This window comes from Pelmatolapia mariae, linkage group LG5 (assembly GCF_036321145.2).
Source record: "Pelmatolapia mariae isolate MD_Pm_ZW linkage group LG5, Pm_UMD_F_2, whole genome shotgun sequence".
Taxonomy (NCBI): Eukaryota; Metazoa; Chordata; class Actinopteri; order Cichliformes; family Cichlidae; genus Pelmatolapia; species Pelmatolapia mariae.
In genome coordinates this window covers 16,819,033-16,844,496 of record NC_086231.1, presented here as the reverse complement: position 1 = coordinate 16,844,496, position 25,464 = coordinate 16,819,033, and the positions used below count along the sequence as shown (strand labels likewise).

The window sequence follows — 25,464 nt, the reverse complement described above, 5'->3', positions numbered from 1 at the left end:
GCTATAGACTACGGGGTAACTGTCATCCAGTTAGAGATCATTCCCAACCATTCCAAGGACAGAAATATTTCATCATAGGATACAGATGAGCACTTTGAGTAACAGTGTGTTGATTTGCTGCGACCTTTGGATTCAAACCATTCCAGCAAACATAACAGAGCCACCGAGTGCCCTCTCTACAGGTGTCAAGGCATCATATCTTTTAAATTTGTAAGCCATCTGTATGAATGTGTGAACTATAGTGGCTTTACAAAGAACATTTTCCTGATTCACACCAGTACAACCTAAACATTGCTACTTACAGGTGTAGAGCTTAAGTAGATGATGTCTGCTATTTTTAAGGGATATTTTGAGTAGGATGTCATTACTTGGACATGCTTGTAAACATTCGATTACGGCTTTAGTTCATAATCATCTGCACAGGTCACGCTTATGTGCAGCTATTACAGAGGAGCAGTCTGCGGCTATGGTTTTCATTCTGGAAATCTGGAGCCAACAATGGCATCATTTTTTCAGTTATGTGCATTTTTGTTTTTGTTTTTCCTCTGGTTAAAGAGTAAGGTTCACAAATGTTGTTGTTTGGCAGGAAAGTAATTTAAAATGCATTTTATTCTGTAGGTGTTCATGGTGTTATTGTGAGATGTTTATCTGATTCTAATTTTATAAACGCTCTTTATTCTGTTTGATTCTGTGACCATTACAAAGATCTTTTGTGTCACTTTTTTATCTCCATCCTTCCTTCTCTTGGGTTAATGTTTGTCATGTTAAGACATGTGTGGAACTACCAAAGAACTCTTTGTTTTCCTGTAACCTGTTTTGCACCACACCTGACGTTTTCTTTTAACCTGTTCTCCTACTTTCTCATGCATCAAAAATGTAGCCTCAGCGCCTTTTTTTGTTTTTAAGAGTATAGCGTCTGAAACCGGTTCATGGATACAGCGAGATAACACTCAAACTGTCATTTTAACCTTTTGTTCCGGAACTGGTAATGGTTTATGTTTTATTGACATGGCCCATCTCGTGTGGTACGTGTGGTGCTCTAATAGATATGGACTCTTGAGCCCGTTCTTACCCTGGAAAATCAAAATCAGCTTTATTGGCCACTCGTACACATACTAGAAATTAAGCTTAATGTTATTAACAGAATACACAGACAATACAGACAGAAGCACCATGACGCAGGCAATAACAATGTGATAATATTAGAAACTTGGTCACAAATTGAAAAACAAATTCAGATACTGTGATCTAAATCATTTCCTACAGAGGGGGTAAATATCTGGAGGAGTGGTGGGGTAGGTGGTGTCTGCTTGTGCAAACTGAAAAGCCTTTTTTTTCCCCCCCTTGCAGGTTGTTTTGCAGGTATGTGTTCCAGTCGGGGTATATGCGGTGACAACGGCCGTCCCAACAGATCCTCCAGCTCAAGGAGCTCTGGTTCAGGCGCCCACTATGCCCTGTGTGCCCTTGGAGTGGGCCTCATTGCCCTTGGCATTGTCATGATTGTTTGGACTGTGATACCTGGAGGGGATTCAGGTGCCTCTCCAAAGCCATCAGGCAACTCCACAGGACCTAATAACAACGGTGGTGATAATAATTCAGGAGCAACAAAGACCCCAACAGTGGCCATGGTGCTTGTTGGAGTTGGGGCAGTGATGTTGATCTTAGCCATTGGCCTTGGTTTAAAGAGCAAGAAGAGAGCTCAGGATAGAAGGAGTGAGCCTGTGACCACAGGAGTCCCCTTTATGACTCAGATACCAGAGGAGCCTCAGCCGTAAGTGATAACGTTTGGTTCTATTTTTATTCCTAGATCATTTATAAATGTTAGGATTTATAAATGATATGATAATTCCTTGAGTTAGCAATCAGGTGTGAAAAGGTGTTGTACCGGTGTTGTCTGTCTCTATGTGTTTGTTCTGCAATAGCCTAGGGTGTACCCCGTCTTTCTGCTTGGAAAGGATCCACTGCAAGTAAACTGCAAATTATGTAACGTCAGGGACTAAGTAAACGTTTAGCATTTTATTTACCTCTATAATCCATCCATAAAAAAATTTAAAAAAATCCATTTTTATTTTATTCAACAAGAGAAATGTGAAAAAATATATCTTTTTTTTTTAATAGGAGAGATTGTAAATTAAAGTTGTTTGTTATGTGTATCCAGAAAATCTGTTCATCCCTTGAGTTTGTTGCCTTTTTTTACGCTGAAATGATTCATAGGTCACTATTTAAGTAGCTTAACACACACAAAAAAAAAACTCTAAAGTTTGGCTCCTTTGAAACAAATGAATGAAACCTGAATTATTTCTAATGGCCAGCAGGTGGCAACTCATGTGATTTAAACAAAAACTGAGAAAAACAGAGAAATACACCCTTTTACTACTTTGTTGAACTCATTAAAGACTATTGAGTTTGTTTTGTGGGCCTTTGCTGTTTCTCATAAATTTCTTGTAGCCACAACAAGAAGCTTCTTTCAGACAAAAAGTAACATTGACAATCTACTTTGGCTTAAACAGCAGACATGGGCACCACTTACCTAGTCAATATACTAAGATATTAAGCAGATAAAACACAAAGCAAAGCAAGAGTTTATGGGGACCAAAACAAAGCTGAAAAAGATGGACACAAACACAAATGAATGCCTGTATGGTGCCTTTTGAAGGTGTCAATCGGCAAAAGGTTGTTGACAGCTTTGGTTTGTCATCGCTGTGTTTTTGGGGCTCCTTTTAACTGTCAAAGTTGCCAAAAGAAGGCTTATAAAGTGTGTAATTTACAATGATTTGTCAGTGAGGGTCAAAACTTTTGTCTCTTTCCAGCGACCCAACTACGTACAACGTGCCAACCTATGAGGAAGTCGTCAGCAGCAGTGAGTACCCTGTGCGTCAGAGTAACCTTCGGCAGAGCACCTCTCACCTGCCGTCCTACGAGGACATCATAGCTGCGGTGGAAAACGAGGGAACAGAGCCCGCTAACAACACGACTGACGAAACCCCTGTTAATGATCAACCTGCAGCCGCTGAGCCTCCATCTGAACCCGCTGGCCTTACATCTAACCCCAGTATGCCAACCCGCAGTGCTAGTCGGGCCAGCCGTTTGCTCCGGCCCCTCCGAGTGAGAAGAATCAAATCTGACAAACTGCACCTGAAGGACTTCCGCCTTCAAATCCGCACCCCCACACAGAACCCAGTAACCATTGAACCCATCACTCCTCCTCCACAGTATGAAGATAAGATGCCTGAATTTAAGTAGGGCAAGCGTTCTACATCTACCTTAATGTGTGTTTCTAAAAAAAGGAAAAAATTAATGTAACACTTATGAATTTAGTGGATTTATCGTAACATTTCTGGAGAAAACGATGTGAAAGGTTTAAGCAGGTAAATGCAGTAAGAACAAAGGGGCCACACACGCCCACTGCTGAAATTAGAATCTTGTTCTTTACCAAAAAGCTCTGAATTTGCATATTTATGCTATTATAATTCATTATTAGATATGTGTGAAAGGATCCGCTTTCAGATTTAAGTCTGTCGTTTTAACAATCATGTTATAATTTATGTCAAACAGAGGATAGTCTTTCAATTTTATTTATTAGCCAGCTGTAACATATTTTTCACCTTTCCAAGACTTAATGTTATTGCTGTGTCTTGATTCTGGTTTGCTTTGAAGTTTGGAGAAGTTGAAACTACGTCCTACGATTTAACGCGAGAATAATTTTTTTTTTTTTAAATCATGCTAAGTTTAAGTATTCTAAACTTAGTATTTGAATAGAAAATTGAATTGGGGTGTGTGTGTGTGTGTGTGTGTGTGTGTGTGTGTGTGTGTGTGTGTGTATTTTTTAAACTCCAAGTCTTAAAGTAACTTTATCCTTTAAGACAAATGTTAAGAAAGGAAAAAAATATATATGTTGGCACATCATAACCAGAAGAAAGGTTTTGGATATTCTGGTGATGTATCATTTTTATTCATTGTCTCTTAAATTGTTGAAATGTTTAGATCTCTTTAACTATGTTGTATTATTTGTAAAAAGTGAAGAATAAATTGTTTTTTTTTTCTATTTTGTTTAAGTTCAACTTTATATTTTTGTTTCAAAATGTCCGTAAAACAAGTTCACCGTGTATTTAATACTCATGTAATGTCAACATTAAGAAAAGCAACTACATTTACTAAAAGTATGACGATCCAATGTTAGGATGCAGTTTAATTTTCCTACATTTGCTTGGTATACGTTTTGGGGGAAAAAATAACATGCACGTACTGTAATTCGACTTTTGATTAATAAAATCGACCTGCTTTGACCTGCTCTTTTCTAAAATGTGTCAACATGACCATCCCCCTGAATATTACTTTGTGCTTTTGCATCTTAAGTTTCACTGGTTAATATTTGGCACCCTCCAGTGTTTGAATTTGGTCATTTATTCATTTCACAGTTCATCGTCATCTTTTTGCACCTCAGTTTGTTTGGTTTTTTTTGAAAGCAGGTAAGAGTCTAAAAGTAATTATAAGTGGAAATTTTTAAAATATTTGCTAATATGAGCTGAGGTGGGCAATATAAAATCATATTGAAAAAATATTACATTAAAAATACAAGTTATTTAAGTAAAAACAGCTAAAATCAGGAAAATGTAGGTATTATTGTAGATGAGTGTTAGAGCGTTATTTAAGTTAAACTTTCACCCATACCAAAATGTAAGCATTAGCCTTCAATTAATTTGAACCCTAATTGTTTATTGATCATTTCTTTAAGACTTAAATTACTATTTTCTGGATGATTAAGTTAAATGGCTGATTTTTTTTTTTTTTTTTTGTTTGCTGTTTTGTAACAGTTCTAGAAATTTTTATTTTTTTTTAAATGCCCAACGCAAGTACCCAGAGCCTCAACTGGCATCTTCAAATCAATGTTTTTTTAACCAATAAATTATTTATAAAGAAGAAAACTAAGTGAAATTATTGAAAGGAACTGCAGGATGTGAAAAACCGGAACAATGACATATTTCATTTCTTTGTTTTTTTTTTCATTTTGTCTTAAAAAAAGGGCGTAATTGTCAAAATAGCTGCTAATCACTGATTTGATTGTTTTATATCTGTTAAGCCATTGTCCACTCCCTGCAGCTCCCTGTGAGAAACAATATATGAACGCAAATATGGAACTTTTCATTTATATTTACTAACATATGTTGTTGTTGTATGTAGGTCAGAAGGTTGGTTGCTATATGTAGCTAACAAAAAAGGATTGCCCCATGTCAAAAATAAAAACAGCCTTTTTTTTTCTTATTTAAAAAGAATACATTTTTCCAATACATATTTTCTCCCTCCACGTGTATTCCATTTTTGTCTACAATAAAAACCACAAAATGTAAATTTTTATTATTGTAGCGCTTTCATTTAATTTCTTTTATTTATTTATGGTTTTATTGTATTCATGCTTGTCAATACATAATAATAATAATATTTCCCTCCATAAATAGAGGGGAAGTATGAGATGACATATACATACTGTACTTGAGTCAAAAGCTTTAACCCTGAAATAGAACTTCACATCACCTTTTGAGAATGACCTTTTTTCATGGTGATGATGATGACATGATTATTCATGTTCAAAGCAGCTGCAACTGGCAATCATTACAAATGTGAATGGTTATGCTGACTTTGTGCATTCAGTCATTCAATTGCATGGAAGTTGTATCCGTCACCAAGAACATCACCGTACAGGCCAGCGAGACACCACGGATGACGAAAGATGCAATGTTCAAAGTACAAAATTACTCTTTAAATCTGGCAACATGGTGCATAATGGTACCAAAGCACCATCACTAGAGAATACAGAGTTTCTTCCATGACCCTATGAATACCAGACAAATGTGGCAGACTATCTAAGACATCACAGACGATAAAGCTGCTCCTCCACCCTGTGAGAACAATACAGCCTTTCTAAATGAGCTCAACAAATATTTTGGGAGGTTCAAGGCACTCAGCAACACACCCGTAAAGAAAAATGTTCCAGTTGCTGATGAGCAGTCTTGAAATAGCTGATGTCTGGAAGACCTCGAAAGGAGTGAACGTAAGAAAAGCAGCAGGCCCTGAAAACATACCTGGTTAGATGTTCAAGGAATGCAGCAACCAGCACACCTTCAATATGTCACTGGATCATAATGTCCTACTGTCTTGTTTCAAGACTGCTGCCATCATTGCAGTACCCTGAAAATCACTTGTTTAAATGATTTCTGCCCTGTAGCACCCACCTTAAAGGCAGCTGGTAAAGGACCACACTGTTTTCATTACAGTTTGCTTGCTACTCAAATCACTCTACAGAAGACGCCATCTTCTCTGTACTACATCTCAGCCAAGGTCAAGAAGACACCCATGCAAATGGTGTTTGTGGACTTCATTTCATCGTTTAAGATCATCATTCAACAGCATGAACATGCTAAACTAGTTCCCATGGGCCTCAGCACCCTTATGTGTAAGACTTCCTCACCAAGAGACCTGATCTGACTGTAACTTCATCTCTTTGAGCACCAGCTCTCCTCAGGCCTGTGTCCTGAACCCCCTGCTAACCCATGATTGCTGTCCCAGATTCACATTGTAAAGTATGCTGACAACACAATGGTAGCAGGCCTCATTCAAGATGACAACAACCAGGCCTACAGAGAGGAAGTGAACCAACTGAACCAGCACACACTACTTGGCTCTGAATGTCAAAAAAACCCAAAAGGGGACTATCTTTGACTTTAGGAGGAGCCAGTACAGTCACATGCTATTTCTCATCACCAACAACACAGTGGAAATGATGAGCAGCATCAAGTTTCTGTGGATACAGATAACAGACACCCTGTTCTGCTCTCTTGTAAAGAGATCTCAGCAGTGCCTGCACTTTTTCCCACCGGTTAAGGAGAGCTCACCTCCCCCCTCGCATGCTCACCACTTTATATAGAAGCTCTATAGAGAACTTACTGACCGCATGCATGTCTGTGTGGTCAGGAGCCTGCAGTGCCTTAGACTGGAAGTCCCTGCAGAGAGTGGTGAGGACACTGGAAAAGATCACTGGGACTCCACTTCCCCACATCCAGGATGTTGCACAAGAGCGCTGCCTGACCAGAGCAAACAAAGTCACACGTGACCACTCCCACCCCCACCATACACTTCCTGCTGGCCTCTGGGAAGAGACTCGCAGGATCCACAACAGAACAACTGGATTCTGCAGCTTCTTCAGCCAAACCACCAGGCTGCTCAACTTTCAGTAAGCTCCCCCACCACTGTCATACACATGCACACACTCATACAGTTGTTCTCAAGACTATGTTCAACATATGTTTGCAAAATATAAATCTAATGTGCATTATATTTTTACAGATTTTTATTTCTATCTTATTCATTATTTCCTGTTAAATGAATGTGTCACAATGACCCATGTCAGAATCACCTGTTGCCGTTTGAATCATAAACTCATGAGAAGAGGTTAGTAACTTGTCAGGAATAAAGTGATTTCATGACTGATAAAGGCATAAAATGTGAACTTGATATCACTAAGGTCATTTCTAAAATAAACTACAGTCTAACTAATAATAATCTATTAGGTAATAACAGGAAAGAAAAACAAACTTCTTCATTGCTGTTTTTAAATAGAATATAATCAGTAAACAGTCAACTGAGCACTCAAACTGACTGGGTTAAATACTGGCCTTGCACTTTTATTTGTGGATTTATGATACTTCATTGAGACTCAAATCTGATTTAAAATGTTGCTGCAATTTGCATAAGATTACACATGCACGCAGGTTTGCTGAGGTCTTGAGATATGATTGAAGTTTAATTTAAAATTATACACATATATACATATACATATATATATATATATATATATATATATATATATATATACATACATATATACATATATATGTGTGTGGTTTTGGACTGCACTGTCCAAAACCACACACATATATACATATATATGTGTGTGGTTTTGGACTGCACTGTCCAAAACCACACACATATATACATATATATGTGTGTGGTTTTGGACTGCACTGTCCAAAACCACATGACTCTAACAGTAATAAACAATGTGAACTGCTGTCGCTTATGTAAAACTGCAAAATACCAACATCAGACCATCACTTAAGTTTTTACTGAGACAGTTTTTTCCTTTTTCTTTGTTTTATTAATGCTAAACTGTTATAGCAATTTTACTGCCAACTAAAAAAAACAAACAAACAAAAAAACAACAACCAAACATTAAACCTTTGACTGTTATGATTTTACAGAGGCTGTTCCGGGGCTAAGGCTGCTTGCTACCGTAGCTGCTAGCATAACCCTAGCCTTTAACCTGTTAGCATATTGTTAGCCACTGTGCACATTTTTCTCTATTTGTCCTGGTGGCTTGGTAGCTTAGAAAGTATACGCATTTCTATCTGTCATTTAGAGCAGAGAAAACAGTTGTTAAGTGAGATTATGACTTAAAGTTCAAACTGAAAAAAAGTGCAAAAGTAAGAGTGATCCTCTGTGCTAATGACTTCACCATAAGCTTGGAGTCAAATGTTCCAGTTAAGATGATGAGACTGGAACTGGTGGGTTTAGGGATTTCCCTGCAGAATGTATAAATAAAGGCAAAGTTTGATCCTCTCTAGAGGGATCAAAATTTCTCTTCATCACAGACCAAGTCTCACAACCAGCAAAAGCAATCATTTGATGGGAGGGTGCTGGTGCTAAAGGAGCGTCTGCGAATTAGCAAATCTGCCAGTTCAACTATTTTTTTCCAGCTTGCACTATGCCTGATTACTGCGTGTTTAATAGAAATGTAAAGTACCATGTTTTATGTTCATTTTAGTCCGATTTTGTTTGAATATCAGATCCTATTTGATGATTCATCAGCTCAGAAATCCTGGAAATTGCAAAGGGTCCACAAACTCATGAACAACCACACTTTAACCCCTAAATTTAATTCATAATTAATATCTGACTTTCATTTAGTCTTTCTGAAATATTCTGAATTTAACTGGATAAGGAAATTGATTTGTTGCTGATGTAAAATAACTAAAACTACACTGTGAAATTATCTATGAGAATTTCTATTATAGTCTATTTAATTATTACACCATTAAACTGTAAAACTTAATAGTTTGTCTTGCTTGTTGACTAATAATTAAGTAATCTCAACTCACACTCGGTGTTTATTTTGAGTGTGGCTTACTTAAGAGGGATAAGTCGCATTATGGTAACTGCGCTTAAGCAAAAGACCTCTAATTTTAAGCTAATACACTTCATACATGGTCATGTTTACAAATTTTACTGTAAATAAAAACAGAAAATATCACTATGTAGGGCGATTTACAAAGTGAGATCTCACTTTTTGTAGCGTTTCTGCATCTCACCCCCACCCCCCAAATACAGACTTAAAGTAGTGTGATTACATGTAAATCTTCCATGTAATTCTTTTACGTAAGAACAATGCAAATTGTTAAATGTAATTGAATCTACTCAGTTGTAATTGGCTTGATTGGTATAAATTCGGTTTAAACCAAGCACATTTTCCTTAATGGTAAATTTAGATTTCATATATTTCAGTTGCATTTTACTTACAATTGTTGCCTCGTGTTTTAATGAGGGTGCAAAATGACTTTTCTACTTTGTTTAGCTGTATTAAGAGTTGATCAACGACGTTTCACGCCGGTCGGCATTCATGGTGCACGAGTTTCCATCATGGTAGCCTGTTGTTAGCTAAACCTTTAACACTATTCTTGGCTGCACAAACACTGGAAACTGCATTACACATCAGCAAGTATCAAAGTCTAAACACAACATAACCGAAATAATGATCACAACACTACTAAATTAAGGTTTTGAAGTTAAATATTAACAGTCTCATGGGTCTTTGCACTCTGCAATTACAGAAGCGTCCTGCACACGTAAGAAAGACATTTTTAAACACATAATGAAATTAAAGTGTGCGCAAACATACTTTCCTGTATGCAGGAAAAAACTTAATACAAGTAAACTTAAATGCACTGATTTTAATTAATTGAAGGCGTCATTTGCATTTACAGGTCAGCAATGTATACAAGTGCATATTTTAGAAACTATAGACTTAAGGCTAATATATTTCTATGTAAATTATCGTAAAAAAACACAACAGAAGCACTCACAGTACAACACGGCCAACTTCAAACATGTACATAAGTCAGTAGTTAATTAAAGGAATGCGTGCATTCGAGTATTGCATGTTTTTACTGTTTTCACTTACAAATTTTCCCTCCATATCGTGTTAAAATTTGTGCTGACCGCTTTCTGCGACTGAAACAGTGCTGACCTACAAGGCGTATGCATTTGAAGTAAAGTTTGTGTTTGCTTTCCCAGTATCAACTACATTTTCCAGAGCTCCACCCTCGCCTGGGTTTAGAAAGATTTTTTTTCCTTCTTTTTTTCTTTTTCTTTTTTTTTTTAAATGTGCAGCTGCCCTGTAGCAGAGGGAGGAACAGCTGGCTGAGGGAAGAGCCAGCCCGGGGAGTCAGTCACATTCCTGGCTGGGATTCAATGACTGAACCAGACACAAACAAACAGAGAGGGCGAGAGAGGGAGAGAGAGAGAGAGAGAGAGAGGGGGGAGAGAGAGAGAGAGCGACTCACACATTGAGTGAGTGGGGAGACAGCAGACTGAATGTACGCCAGACTGAGCAGACGAGGCATATTTCGGGCGCACATTAGGAGTGCGTAAAACCGCAGGAGCATAGAAACATAGTACCCGGTGATTGTATGTTGGATAATACGACTTCGGAGTCGCTTAGTTGTCGACTTTAATTGCGTGTGCTTACAGGAACTGCCCTATGATTTCAGCAGCTCTCAGTTTTCTGAATGGACGCGCTGGGAAGCTTCTCCGGTGACATGGAAGTGCGCGTTATTGAGCGTGTAGCCGGATGCTGAGGACGCCCGACCCGATAAGTCGATTTCAGCTCGCATTTTGAGTTTTGAACTCTCTTCTCTAACCGACAACATGGAGGGCACGAGCTTCCAGCCCCATCCTGGACTTCAGCAAACTCTGCAGCAGTTTAATCTGAGTTCCAGGCGCTCCCTCGGTGGACCGGCGGCGTTCTCCGCTCGATGGCACCAGGACTCACTCTTCGGGAAAGATGGTAAATCCATCGAGATGATGCTCACCCTGCCAGCTCAGACACCTCCAGTGATGTCCGGTCCACTTTTTATCCCGTCCGACCGCTCCACCGAGAGGTGCGAGACGGTGCTGGAGCGGGAACCTATCTCCTGCTTCGTCGTCGGTGGTGAGAAACGACTGTGCCTACCGCAGATTCTCAACAGCGTTCTCAGAGATTTCTCCCTCCAGCAGATCAACTCGGTCTGCGACGATCTCCACATCTATTGCTCCAGGTGCACGGCGGACCAGCTAGAGATCCTCAAAGTGGTGGGTATCCTGCCCTTCTCGGCACCGTCCTGTGGGCTTATCACTCAGACGGATGCTGAACGGCTTTGCAACGCGCTCATCTACGGCGGTACTTACCCTCCTCACTGCAACAAGGAGTCGGGCTCTCTGGAGTTGGAGCGAACCGAGAAAAGCTTCAAAGTGTATCACGAATGTTTTGGTCGGTGTAAAGGCCTGTTTGTCCCGGAACTGTACACCTCTCCGGGTGCCGCCTGCATCCAGTGCATGGACTGCAGACTCATGTACCCACCTCACAAGTTTGTTGTCCACAGTCACAAGAGACTAGAGAACCGGACAGTCCACTGGGGCTTTGATTCCGCCAACTGGCGGGCTTATGTGCTCTTAGACCCGGACTACACCGGGAAAGAGGAGAAGAGTCACCTGGAGAAGCTGCTCAAAGAGTTAAAAGGAAAATTTGATCTGACGGGAAAACTGTCCAGTAAATCTTGCAGAGTAAGTCTGTGTGTTTACCCCCCTTTTTTTGGTTTTACAACGATGGCTTTTTGTGTTTGAGGAATTTTGCAGTGAATTGTTTGTATCTGTTGATATCTGAACTACATCATCTGCGCTGATTGGCATTAATCTGAGAAGACTTCCTTCTTCACAGGCCTGCCAAGTTTCCTTTGATTAACTGATTGATTGTATCTTTCACAAGTGTTACCAGCCTTATCAAATGCCCCAACTGGGTAAAAATGCTGATCAAATGTCACATCACACCTTTCTGTACCTGTCCCATTTCATTTAGAGGTTCACTCACTTCTTCTGTGTGTGGAAAAAAGTGAGACTAACAATCAGCTTAATGCTCCCGAGCATACATCCCATCACCTAAAACTCACCCACCCAGCCCCCAGGGTTACCCAAGGGCAGCTGCTTTATGATAAATTGAGTCTCCCTGATATATTTTATTAGTGTGTGAGAGAGAAGCGAGGGGGCAGGGTAGTGCATTATGGTGCCACGAGGTGGAGAAGAGGGGATAAGAGTTTAAGGAGGTCTTGAATATGGAAATGTGTGTGTGTGTGTGTGTGTGTGTGTGTGAAAGAGTGAGAAGAGGTTTGTGCTCATCAGGACAAGGATAAGAAATCTGAAAAGTGTGCGTGCATGTTTGTCTATGTGTGAGCGTCCCATTGTGGCTCCTTGCGTGGGTCAGAGATGTTTAGTATGGACAAAGGGCCAGGAGACGAGGTGGCTGTTCCTTCGTCACAGAGCAGCTGTTGTGTGGGACTCTGCTAATGAGTGGACATCTCTGTATGCATCACCATGGCGCTGCTCCAGTCTGAGCAGGAGCCAGGAGATGTCTCACAGGGAAACCTCAGTACTTGCTTTAATGGGAATAGACGCTGGTTTATAGAAACATGAAACGAGGAGGTTGTGTTGAGGCTCTTCGCTGCTGATTTATGTCACCTTTCCACAAATTGGATGGCCTCTTGACGAAATCTCTCCGCAGTCGAGAAATATCTGTCTGTGGTATTTAAGTCTTGCACCTGTGATGTTTCAGCAGGTCTTGATGCATGACCTGTGAGTTATATATTTCCACAAAATGGTGATTCCTGCACTGTCAGTCTTTCAGAGAGTGTGCGAGAGATACAGAGGGCCTGCTCATCATGGATTGAAAGGGACGAAGGGGGCAGTGTTTGTTTGTTTGCTGTGGTTCACTGTCAGTTGTGTCCCAGTTAGCAGACAGGCCCCGTCCTCAGGGAGCTGCACACCAGCGCTCTCCTATACATCAGCCTGACAGGCCAAGCTGCTGAAAGGCTGGACTGAGGCTCACAGACTGTGTTTGGCTCAGCTTACCCATAAAATAAAAACACAATGTTATCGGTCTGTCTCAGCCTCCCTCTGATGTCAGGGTGTTTTATTAATAAGAGGCAACCCCGAAGGTTAGCTCCTCTGCCTGTAACATCTGTCTAGACTCCCACCTCATGCACTGAACATGGTGGTTGCTGCAGACACCGCCAGGGGAAGGTACTCAGTTTACTGGACCGACTAAAATGTATTTATTTATTTAAAATTCCAGTTTTTATTGATAACATGTGCGTGTACATGCAAGTATTCCCAGTCATATTCTAAATGGGGAAAGGAAAAAAAAAAAGTATTCTGCCCACAAAAAAGCAGAAGCCGGATTGGCCAGGCCAGTCATTGTGTCTGTTTTGCATCAAATGCAGCATTTGGTCATTTAGCCCTATAATGTGCAGATGAGGGCAGATTGGAGAGAGCACGGCGCAGACTCTCATTCAGAAGATGCAGGGTGTGTGAGCCCGGCCTTGATATGTGTTGTCAAAGGGCCTTGACCTGTGACCTCGCTCCAAAGACACTGACCCAGCCTACCCCCATTCTTTTTACACCATCCAATCTCATGCCCTTGTGTCCAGTTCACTGGCCAGATGGCTTTCTGATAAAAGACGGAGGGATATTCACCTGGCAGACAAAAACATTTTTTCTCAGCCGCGGCTCAATTTCCAATGAAACGTCACCGTATTGGAGCTGTTAGGTCAATTTTCAGACGAATAATAATATTTATTACTCTGTAAATTTTATGGGAACCTGAATTTGAAGTCAGACACAAATTGCTTTCTTCATTGCTCTGAACTTTGCATGTAATAATTTAAATATGAACTTTTCTGATTAGCATGGAAATCTTCAAGAAAGAGGATTTCAACTGGAGGGGGAAAAACTTTTTGAATACTGTATATATTTATAAAAAAAAAAAAAAAGCTCTAAGCAGTACGCCCAATGCAATCAATCATTTGAATGAGTGGAGAGTAAAAGTAGACTCTGGAGAACTGTGTCGACCCTCCTTAATGGAATGGATATTAAAACCACCCAAGTGAGGCCAATTTATTCCATTTCTCAACCCATTGTTCTCCTGGCTCAATGCAATTAGTCTCAAACCTGGAGTAAACCAGAGTGTGTGCCCAAGGCTGAAGGGTTGCATGTTTTGATCATGAGCTGTTTTTAGAAGTGAATGAATAAATGAAGAAAAAAAAATCTCTCGACTGCTTTCATCACCCGGTAACCGTGCCTTTATCTGCACTTGTGTGTAGGTGTCTTTATGTAAAGCAGGTATAAAAGTGTGTTTGCATGTAAACAGGCGAGTGTAATGACTGGATCAGCTGTGCGAGCCAGATTAAAATGAGCTCACGGCCAGCTCATTTCCATTCCCATCTGTCTGCTGACCTCTGTAAAGCCCTGGATCCTGACGTGGTATAACTCTTTGGTCCTTGGTGGGCCTGTCTGACCCACTCATTAAAGACCCAACCCACCCGTATCACCGTCGTGCTGTAAACACTGAGCAGATCGCATTTAATTCAGGTTTGGTAGCATATTTCTCAATCTCCCGGCGCATCAAAAACTGCAGTTTCAGTTGGACACATCATTCTTTTGAGTGCAGTCGCCTGAGTCCTGACACCCACGTAAACTCGCTCCACCCCCCTCCTCCCTCTGCAGTAGACAACACTCCTGTGCTGGCCAGAGTGTTTTGGCCAAAGCGGGGACGGTGTGTCAAGGCAAAAGAGGTATCAGGCGCTCCCAGGGGTTGTGGCCTCCATTCTAGCGGCGATGACCCCATGTTTAAAGAGTGTCAGCTGGGGTTCTGTCATGGGTAATGTGCGCTAAAGACCTGCCGCCTCCTTTGTTTGCGAGCCAGGCTTTCAGAGGCTGTGAAGTGCAGCAGTTTCTCTTTGTTACCGTGCTGTTTCTTTAGCCGCTGTGTGGATAGGTCTGTAACCTCCAGCCTTTCCGAGGGTGGGAAATCCACGCTTGTGAGTTTGCTGTGTCACCGGTTTCCTAGTTATGTGCTCAAAGACAGAGTGGAGCCTTTGGTGGTGTCTGCATGTCTGATAGAGATAGCACTGGGCAATAATTCAGTGTTATCATTAATAGACTTTCAGTAGAATCATATTGCTTTTTTGATATTATCATGTAATGATTTTATGGTCTTTTGAATTTGGCCTTATGGGTTATTTTAAGAAAATTAAATTGGAAGCAATTAATATATTATTTTATATGACTACAAATAGATCTGACATAATTTTCTCTGTCTATACAAATATATACAACAATTAAAATGATTATTAGAGTTAAAAAGGTTATCTTTTTGTATTTTCAGCAGTCCATGTGTTGAAAAGCTAAAAAAACCATAACACTTTTGACTGATTTCTCCTGTGAAAATAATCGCAAACAAACAAACAAACAAACAAACAAACAAACAAAAGAAGCAATAAATAAATAAAATAGCATAAAATATGTCAGAAGTCAAATGCCTTTAATCTAAGTTATTAATGCCAGCAGTAGTTTTAACATCATTGTGTTCAAACTACTTCAAGTGTCCGCAAGTAAAAGCAAATTCATTCTTTGCATTTAAATTAAAGTATTAGGAGCTGTGGGACAAGCACAAAGCCAGCGCCTTGGTTAAAGGTATAATATAGTATTAACCTCAGTCCATATTATATTACTATGCATCATGTGGTAATTTTTTTTCTCAGCTGATTTTTTTAGTATGCAAAAGCTATTTAAATGAGGTCAAGAAAATCTGGTGGGTTAATAAAAAAAAAACAGCAGTATTTCCTTGGAAGTGTATTGTGGGATACTGTAAATACATACTTTAAATGAGGTTCTTTATGTATTTTGTTTCTTGCATTCGCTGCTGTGTTTAGGCGCATAATGACTTCTTACAAAGTAAAATCGCAAGAATTGGAGTAGAAAATGGATAAATAAAATACATTCATGCAACTTATCGAGGTAATTCAATTATTCAAAAGCCCTAAAACTAAACAAGAAATAATTTCTGGTATTTCAGACACATAAGAGTGCCCGTTTCTTTTTCTGATCATTTCGTGTGGACGGGGTTTAGCTTGTTTCTGCTCTGAACCTCGATGACACAGCACAGTGCTAATGTGTGAAAGACTTCTTGTATAACTCATGGAGTGAGGGAGGAAGATGATTAGTGTTGATCAGTGATGATGAGATGAGGGAGGAGATGAGCACTGGCTGTGACTGCAGTCAACAAGCCAGTCAGTCAGTCAGTTGGTCCGTTAGTGGCAGAACAGATGCCTGTATTGAGTTAGTGTTATTCCACAATCATCATCAATTCCTCCTCGATCACCTCCTGATTTCCAGCTCTGTGATTAAGAGTCAGGCCCATCTGGTGCAGAGACAGGAAATCCTGGAGTCTGCATCTGCTGCTGGCTGAGCTAGTAAGCTGCTGCAGTCAAGGGGGTTTAGGCTCTTATAATCCTACATAACTACTGGAATGCCGAGACCATAGTGCACATCAAAACCATCGTTTTCTCTGGATGGCATTTGCAGAACGTGCAAAGGCTCCGCTGTGGACTTTCTTCTTCTTCTTCTTCTTCTCCCCACTCAAAGTATCCTCTCAATTTATAGCCTGTCCCAGTGGAATTTCGTAATTAGAGCATGAATTAGATATACTGCAGAGAGCACATTACATAGAGCAACCAACAGCGTAACTGCACATATAAAATTAAGTGCTCGCCTGGTGAGACATTAGAGGTCAAAAGACAAAAAAAGGCACGAAAATATTTATCCCTTTCAATTTTTTCTCGTCTCTCTATAATGACTTGCAGATCTAAGCTACAGAACTGTTAGACCACATTGGAGATGTGCTAATGGAGCTCCAGCCAGAGCAGAAGTAGGCCCTGCTGGTGCCATATGACAAATCGGCATGCTGCTCTCGCCTACAATCCGCCCACCAAACACCTTCAAAGCTATCAGGAGGATTAGCTCACGCAGCTAAACCAAACAGACTGCTCAGTGTTCAGACAGCATTTGGTCCAAATCTTGTTTGTGCCTCCTGTTTTGGTGGCTAGCAGATCACAATCGGGGGGCTGCTGTCGGTTCAGTCATAACTGGGGCAGTGCTGAGGTGATGCACAGTGCCGTGGCTGCGGCAAAAAGAAGAATAAATGTTTTAGGGATTTGCACGACTACCTTGCTCTTTGGGATATGCATAATTTATTTTTGGATTAGGATGGTTTAGATTAACTTTGAGTTCTCTGCAAAGTTCAGAAGACGGTGTAGCCGAGGCGACTCAGACGGGCGCAAATGCACTTTTGTCTTTTTTTGTGACATAAAAGCTTCATGTTCAGTTCTGGCGGGAGGGGAAAAAAAGGCTCTGGATCTGTTTTGTATATGTTTCTGCATGTGGGCAGGTGTGGAGAACAACATTTAGAGGCCTCTGTCAGACTCCACACACTGCCAGGAAGGACTCGTCCTCAGTCAGAGTCTGCGCCGTATGCTTGTGATTGGAGGGCGCCTGTGGTTGCTAAGCAGAGCTGCTCTTCCTGTGCTAAATAAGAACTTCATGCTCTCTGGCTGGTGGGCTCAAAAGTAGCACGCCAAAACGCACACTCACACAAACGCACGCGCGCGCACACACACACACACACACACACACCTCTTACAGTACAGAGACCTGTAAGAGGTGTGTCTCCATTCACTGCCCATCCTCTTTCATTGTGACCTCCACACTGTGACTCGACAACTCTCTCCTCCTCCTCCTCCTCCTCCTCCTCCTCCTCCTCCTGCTGCCCTCATGCTTTCCTTCCTCCATCTCCTCCTCCTCCACTTCGCATCACATGCACTTCTCCCACAGGTCAGCACGGAGTAAACCTCCCCCCCTCCATCACTGAGACCTCCTCGACTGACACCACCTCTTTCTCTCTCCTCTGCCTCGCCACCATCACTCACCTCCTCAGTTTGACACCTCCTCAACCCTGTAGGACACACACACACACACATGCATTCACATGCACATACTCACAAAGACACAGACACAGGCTCTCCTACACTGAGTTCTCCTACTGCACTCCCCCTCACACTGCATTATACTTAGATCTCCACCTCCACTGTAGTGAGCACATGCTGTATCAGTCTGTATTCAGACTGGCCTACATACAGTATGCCACACATGTATCACTGTGCTGTTCCTTTGGTACAAAAGCTGCTTGTCTCACTCGGATGGATGGATGGATGGATGGATGGATGGATGGATGGATAGATAGATAGATAGATAGGGAGTGAGTGCTACTTTGTCAGGATGACCTCATAACCATCCTCTAGGCTTTCAAGAGCCTGCTAAATGAACAAATGAGTGGGCTCTACATTTTTGTCTCTCTCCTGATGGGCTGTGTGCTATGAAAGATCTCTATCATGTTGTGTATCTGCTGGTAAAAGAGCACTGTGTCTTCTTCCTGAGTAGATGCATGTACCATGCGGCTCTTAGGAGTTTTATTTCGCTTACTTTCATTTTCTTAGTTGGTTACAGCTTTTGGGTCGTAGAAGCTCAATCATTTTGTGCAAGCCCCCGTAAGCTCTTCAGGCCAGCTCAACATGTTGTCTTGCAGAGACGAAGCAATGCAGCATTGTCAGCAGGCACCCGTATCAAATGAATTCAGCACAGCTGTCCTAGCAGACTCTATTGCAGTGATGGGGGGGTAGAGAAACGTTATTTATTCAGTATTAAACTCACCCCAGGACCCGTCATGGCCACTCTTTGCCACAGTATCATTTGGTCAGGTGGACCTTTTCCCTCTTTGACCTTGCCGGTCTTGTTTATTACCTCATTCAAAAGCAGAATGTACTGTAACTTTGCAAATGCATCCATCTCAAGAGCTGGCCACCTGCCCCACTAGGTTCTCGCTGTCTGTTCTTTCTTTATTTTCAGCACACCAGTGTCTATATTTAAAAAGACAGGCGTAAAGATAGGCCACGGTTGCTCACACGCTGAGGTTACCTCCCCACACCCCCCACCTTTTTGCAGGTGTCTAATAGTTTCAAGATTGTCCCTGCGCTGCACTTGCTGTGCCGGCTGTCTAGGCAGGGCAGACTGCCTCCCTTGTGCTCGTAGCATTGACAAGCGTCTGGCTTTATTTCCAGCCAGTCGACGAGCTCAGACACAGGCAGCCATGGACTGAAATAGAGCAGGCCCACCCTTTATCCTATAATGAGGGGACTATTATAAGCCCAGTGTCTTAAGCTGTGTATAGCCAATGTCCAGGGAAGCGCTAGTGCATACATCATGTTAAAAAACATCAAGCTGCTTTAAAGATTACCATCAAAAAGAATCGCCTTTCCTTTTGCCGTCAACAGCCTTAATCTGCAGCACAGGAGTATGTGTTTAAGTGCAAAGTCATGCCACCTCTCGTGAGCTGATGAGACTCTTTGCTTGAGACAAGAGTGAGAAAAACCATAGGAAGACAGTTTTGAACTAAAAATACGACATTAAAACAAATCTATTTGGAAGAAAATCGGTTCACTTGTGACCTTGTACCAGTCGGCTGAAAGCAGAGATGACAGTCTGGTCGAGGCATCTGTCCCATATGGAATGTATGAATTATTCCAGAGGTAGCAGGGCATTGTTGGAGCACTCATCTTCACAAAGACGCCCATCTCTGAATGTCCATATTTAATTCACTCCTTTCAGCTGCTGAACTGTACAGGCTGCCGATATAATGAGTCCCTCCAAAGAGATTAGCCGCCCTGTCATCAATGCAACTCCCTAATTTCTCTGCCTGTGTTGTGGTGCAGGCTGCTCTAAATGGGATAAAGGGCCTTGGCCGGACACAGTGGGAGGAAGTGGCTTTTGTGTTGCAAGCAGGTGCAGTGGAATGACAGTTTGGTTTTTTGGATACGCACGTGTATGTTTCTCTGTGTGTATGTGCATGCAGTTCTGTATCTGGCTAAGCTTGGAGGGTATGTGGTCCCTGAGTGCCTCTGAGATACACCAGGAACCTCTGGAGCTTGACTTGAACCCTCAATCACAGGGCTCTTCAGGGGTTTGCAGTAAATTCTTCAGGCGAATGGTTTTCTCTCCCCTTCCTCCTCCTCCTCCCCCTCCTTTTTCTCTCTCTTTTTCTGCTCACATCTGGTGAACAGCGCTAGCACCCCTGTCATCTTTTACTGCGTTGAGGTCATTTCCACCCTATCAGTAAAGTGGAAACACATGATGTGCAGGATTCGGCCTTAATGGGGTGGGGCTGGCATGGACCAGCACTGACACAGCTTTACAGCCAAGAACTGCCAAAAACGGCCTCTCTGTGGAATGCCTCCTACTTTAAAATTAAAACCATTTGGGGGTAAATAATATTAGAATACACAAACCTGTTAAAAAGAATCAATAAACACAAATAACTGCTATAATTAGTAACTTTAAAAACACACACACACACATAGGATGTGCACATGTTTTCCAGAAATGCTGCAGTGAGGTGGAGCTTCGTCTGCAAGAACAGAGCTGAAGTAACTCATGACGCTTTGAAAGTGCAATAAAAAAAACTTACCAAGCGTTGTTTAGACCTACACAATGATAAGTGCATAATGAGTACCAACTCCGGAAGACTCTTTTTGGAGTTTCTCTTCCTCTGTTCAGAGTTTTATTTTTGCTGTGAAATTCTTCTCTTCTTATAGGCTTTTTTTTTTTTTTTTTTTTTTTTTTTTTAACCGCATTATTGAATCCAACTGGTGAGCCGGGTACAGACTTTGGCACATGCTCCGGATAAAGGGTGCATCCTCGAGTTTAATTGGGATTCTCCTCTAGCACTAATGTGGATTCCCTTTAGTCTGTTGCCGCTCCATTCTTCTTATAACATTTTTCACAGCACAGCCCGCGGTGTTTGTTATTCTTCGAGATGAGCTTGTGTCATTTGTGAAAACTCAGCTCTGCCTTCTGACACGTTTTGCTTGATTTCTCCACAGTGCATCATTAGCGTCGGACTCATCTCGCCACAGATTTGTTTTTAAGTCGGGCAGAATTTTTTTCTTTTCAAACCATTGACCAGTCTTTTTTTTTTTTTTTTTAACCTGCTGATTTTAACTGTTAAAAACATTTTACAGTAATATGCCCAGATAATGTGCCGCTAAGGAATCTCAGTGGAATTAACAGTTTTAATGTAGTTTTACTGCCTCACTACATGGATCTCAATGTGCCTCCAAGCAAATTCCAGTCACACTGTGGTTTCCATTTTGTGGTAGACAGAGCTGCAGTGTAAAAAGGGGTGGGCTACAGTCAGTCAGTTTCTGCTGTCTGTGAGCAGACTACGGGCAGGCAGAGTGGCTGCTCAGAGCAGCTGCATGGATTTTTATTTCTGCTGTCCAACAGGACTCCATCACAGACTGCAGCAGCACTCATTATTGAGGGCACACACTCCTGTGCTGCATGCCTCTGTCCTCATTACCTCTGCAGCAGCTTAGCTCTTTGCCTTTGTTCTCTCTCTTGGCCTGAAACTGGAGAATATGGAGAGAAGTGCTGAGGCTGCAGTTAGCTGGGCTGCCCACAACTTCTGCCGCACAGGAGAAAACATAGCGCAGACAACCACCACCCCCCTAAGCCCTCTTGTCTACATATTTTCACAAAGCCATCGCACAAGGGATGCTCTAGTTTGATTTATCACCCCGACTTGGATGTAGGCTGGTTGGATAAGAGGCTCGTTTCTTTGCCCTCGTTGCCCGTCTGTGTCTTGTTCGATTAAAATAGTTCACTCTTAGGTGTGTTTCGTGAGTTGGCCCACTGAACAAATGCCCTCAGGCCCATTCTGCTGTGTGAAAGGTCCCATAGACTTGCTGCTCAGAGGCATTAAATGGCAGCCGTGCAGAGTGGCTGGAGCAACAGTAAACTTTTATCACACTAATAACCCACAGACACAGCTAGCCTAATGGCTTTGCCAGCCATGGCAGGGGTTGCCTGCAGGTCAGGTTGAATTGCAGGACATAAATGGTAGGTTCCAACTGGTAGAACAAATAAAGGAAGAAGAATTAATAAAAGAGGGGGGGCGGGCATCCAAGCCTTGCAAAGGGGTTAGAAAGCCATTATTGGAAGGACAGATAATCACCTTAAATTATTTGCAGTAATAGGATGCTTTTAATTTGACTGCTCTTTTATAGCAACATGATCGGTTGCCTTTTAACCCTCTTTCCCACCCCACTCGGTTAGCTGTCAAGCACTGGATTCACTCTGAGCGCTCAAAGGACACAAGTCCTACACGAGTGACAAGTGCGTGAAAAGATCTGCGTTTGCCCAGCGCTCAGTGAAAACATCGGTCCGAGAAGTAGCTGTGTGAGAGAGAGGGTGGGGGGGAACATTTGTTAATGGAGTTCGAATCTAAACTTTTCCTCAGATTCCTCTCTGCCTCTGGCTGAGGTGGACGGGTGTTGAGAGTGTTTGTTTTAGGTGAAGTCAGTGCTGGAACAGAATGCTGTGAACCGCAGGCCAGACTGTGGTTCTGCGGTTCAGCTCCGACCTGAATGCAGACGGCTCTGTTTGTTTTGCTTCCCCGTTTCTCAGGGAGAATTTTAGACGCTGCCAAAGTCCTGCGCTCACACCCAAGACACGCAAATAAAAGTCCTTCACAGGGGGAAAAAGAAAAAAAAAAGTACCTGGGTGTAGTCTCTCCATCTGGACTTCACCACCTCCCCTGGTGGAAGGGTACAGTTCCATACATATCTCATCTTGTAAAAGGGCTCTTTGGGAGATGAGATGGCATTGGATTGCGTCGGTGGCAGGATGTTTGTGTGTTGTCTTCCAAGCCTTTTCATAAATAGCAGTTGTTATGATACCGAGGTCAACTGGTTTTACTAGACTAGAGAGGCAAGTCCAGAGGCAAGGAGGCCTCCCCACCATCTGGCAGCCATAAAAGGGGGGAGCAGAAGGTTTTTAGTGGGGCTTTATGGGATGGTGGGTTGAGACATTGAGGGGAGGAGAGACATGAGTGGATGGTGGACTCTGGTTGCCCTCGAGCTGCAAAGCTTCCCCTGCAGTCTGAATGACAGGTCAGAAGTTCATTGCCTCTTTCTCATCTTGCATCTGCCTGGTAAGGTGGAGGAGGTGAGGAGTTCGAGGGCAAAGGAGAGGACGTCACCGTGAAGTTGCTATTGCTGCTGTGAATAGAGATGTATTCTGTGCGAGACATCTGCGTTTTGTTTTATGAGCCCGCTGTATTTTTAAAAGTGTTTCAGGAGACTATAGTCAGCTGGTCTGTTAACTTGTTATGCTACACAGAGGACGAGACTGAAGTCCTACAGATGGTGCAGGATTATGTGGCTGCGTAAACACGGGTGATTCAATGACATGGTGTTGTTTGGGTATGCGTCACCCTCTCAAAGCACCCTGCTCGCCACAGAGTAACGAACAGTAAGTTGTTTTGGACAACTGCAGATCCAGGGTCTCTGTCTCTCTTTCTCTCTCTCTCTCTCCTTTTGTCCAGAAACGGCTTCACAGTCAGGTGGTGGCTTCATTTTACCTTAAGTGGCAATGACAACATTGTTAAGCCTTGAAAATGGTCGAGCTCAAGGAGAGCAGGATTCTCATGGAGACTTCAGGGATGAAGACACTCCAGAGACTCTCAGTTGTGATTTCTTTCCCAGTTTTTAAGAGCCTGAGCTGGAGCTGTCTGGTCCATCTGAAGCTGGATTCCCAGCCTTATAGGTTTTCCAGAACGGGGTTATCATTGCAGAGGACTGTGCAGCTTTGCTGACTCTGGCACTGATACCTCCCATAGAGACTTCATTTGTTGTTATGCTGCAGCTGAGATGTGTTAACCCTTTAGCCCCTTTAGGATATTTAGCTAATGGAGGGATATGCCACTCTGTTATTACTTATGCTAACCTTGTGCAACCCTTCCATGTCACAACGTGCACATACGTTTGCGTAATACGAACGCTCTAATTAAAAGACGGAGTAAAAGTCAATTTGCTTATAATATAAATTATTTATACTGACCTCTTTCTCTCACCAGTCTGCCACTGGGGTTTTAGACCCTCTGCTGCTTCATGCAGTCTCTATACAAAGACAAGAAAAGTGCTGACGGCGAAAGAATGAGAGCGTGTTTGGCAGGCACGCCCTTGTAGGTTTCTGTGTCACTCAGCTCTATTAAATTTTTAATCGTTTCCTTGCCGTGGTATAACGCTCAACAAGGCTCTGCTCACACAGTGTTTATGCTCTGTTCAATTCATAAAATAGGGGGAAAAGAAAGTAAAAAGTGGGATTTTTATTTTATTAAGATTTTGAAAAAAAAAGACACTGTTAAGTTAAAATATTGTTTTCTCACTTGTTCCCGACAAAACGCAGAAGTAGACGCTGAACTAAAGCTGCTTTTAAGGGCTGCACTCACAATGAGATTAATCAATTAGTGGGTCGATAGAAGATGCGTTGCCAGCTATTAATCCACATATAAATTCAGGTTATTTTTTTCAAGCACACATGGACACTTAATAACGTCGATTTGATTATTCAGTTATCCAGACAAAAAGTCAAACTGCTGATGAATCCGTGGCTTGTTGGAGTCGCCTCTGTGCCCTTTGAGGCAGACACCACAGTAGTAGTCATCATAATAATAATAACAATAATAATAGCTGCAATTTATAAAGCTCCACCCTCGGTGGTGTTACTGTCATTCCAAAGTCCTCAGTATTAGATTTATTGAAGTGTCTCCAAGAATTATCATGACAATGATCTTAAATATTCTCTATGCCAACATCATTGATTGCACTTGCCAAACTTTAAAGAAAGCATCAAAGGCACCTTCAAAGCCAGGCGCAGTCAAAGAATCCAGCCACAGATTCACGGAGAGCCTCTCAGCATACTTTGGCCTATTTATCAGCTCGCATTTTGCGTCATGCGAGCGTCTCGAGCATTAGGAAAAGGAGTGAAATAAAGCACAGGCTCTTGATTGAGAGGCTGGAAATGAGGGACTCTGCTCTTTCTTTAGTGGTTCCGTCCACTGCAGTGATTCAGGGGATAAAAATGTGGCCTGTGTCTCTTTAAGAGCGCTGGCCTGTCTGCAGAATGCATCAGTCCTGTGGAGCAGACACAGGCCAGCAGGAGGAGGGGGGTAAAGGGAGGAGCGTGGGGCTATGTGGAGGGAGGTATGAGGACAGGAGGGAACAGCCGCAGTCTGGGCTTCCAGCCTCCTGGCTAGACTGCTGAAAGTTATTATTGAGTTCCTGTGTAGGGCCTCCCCTCCCTGTGGCATACTCCTCTGTGTTCACTACAAGGTAAACGGCGAGTATGGGAGAACCAAACAGAAAAGTTGGCAGC

General features: G+C 42.1%; 2 protein-coding genes across 2 annotated transcripts in view; both read left to right on the top strand.

Annotated features, from left to right (window-relative positions):
• The first annotated feature begins 1,364 nt into the window (after nt 1–1,364).
• tmem51b (transmembrane protein 51b) lies at nt 1,365–3,243 on the top strand. The gene is made up of 2 exons (XM_063472976.1): nt 1,365–1,771; nt 2,811–3,243. Exons 1-2 carry the CDS (start codon nt 1,365–1,367, stop codon nt 3,241–3,243), a joined length of 840 nt encoding a protein of 279 aa, XP_063329046.1.
• Nucleotides 3,244–10,607: 7,364 nt separating this feature from the next.
• Nucleotides 10,608–25,464, top strand: part of skib (v-ski avian sarcoma viral oncogene homolog b) — a 30,616-nt gene continuing 15,759 nt past the window's right edge. The window contains exon 1 of the mRNA XM_063473922.1: nt 10,608–11,871. Within this exon, the coding sequence (XP_063329992.1) occupies nt 10,978–11,871 (894 nt within the window). The 5' untranslated portion in view covers nt 10,608–10,977. The remainder of the gene's footprint in view (nt 11,872–25,464) is intronic.

Coding starts and splice junctions, on each gene's coding strand:
- tmem51b (XM_063472976.1), top strand. CDS start 1,365: ATGTGTTCCAGTCGGGGTATATGCGGTGACAACGGCCGTCCCAACAGA. Junction 1,772..2,810: donor ATACCAGAGGAGCCTCAGCC/GTAAGTGATAAC, acceptor GTCTCTTTCCAG/CGACCCAACTACGTACAACG.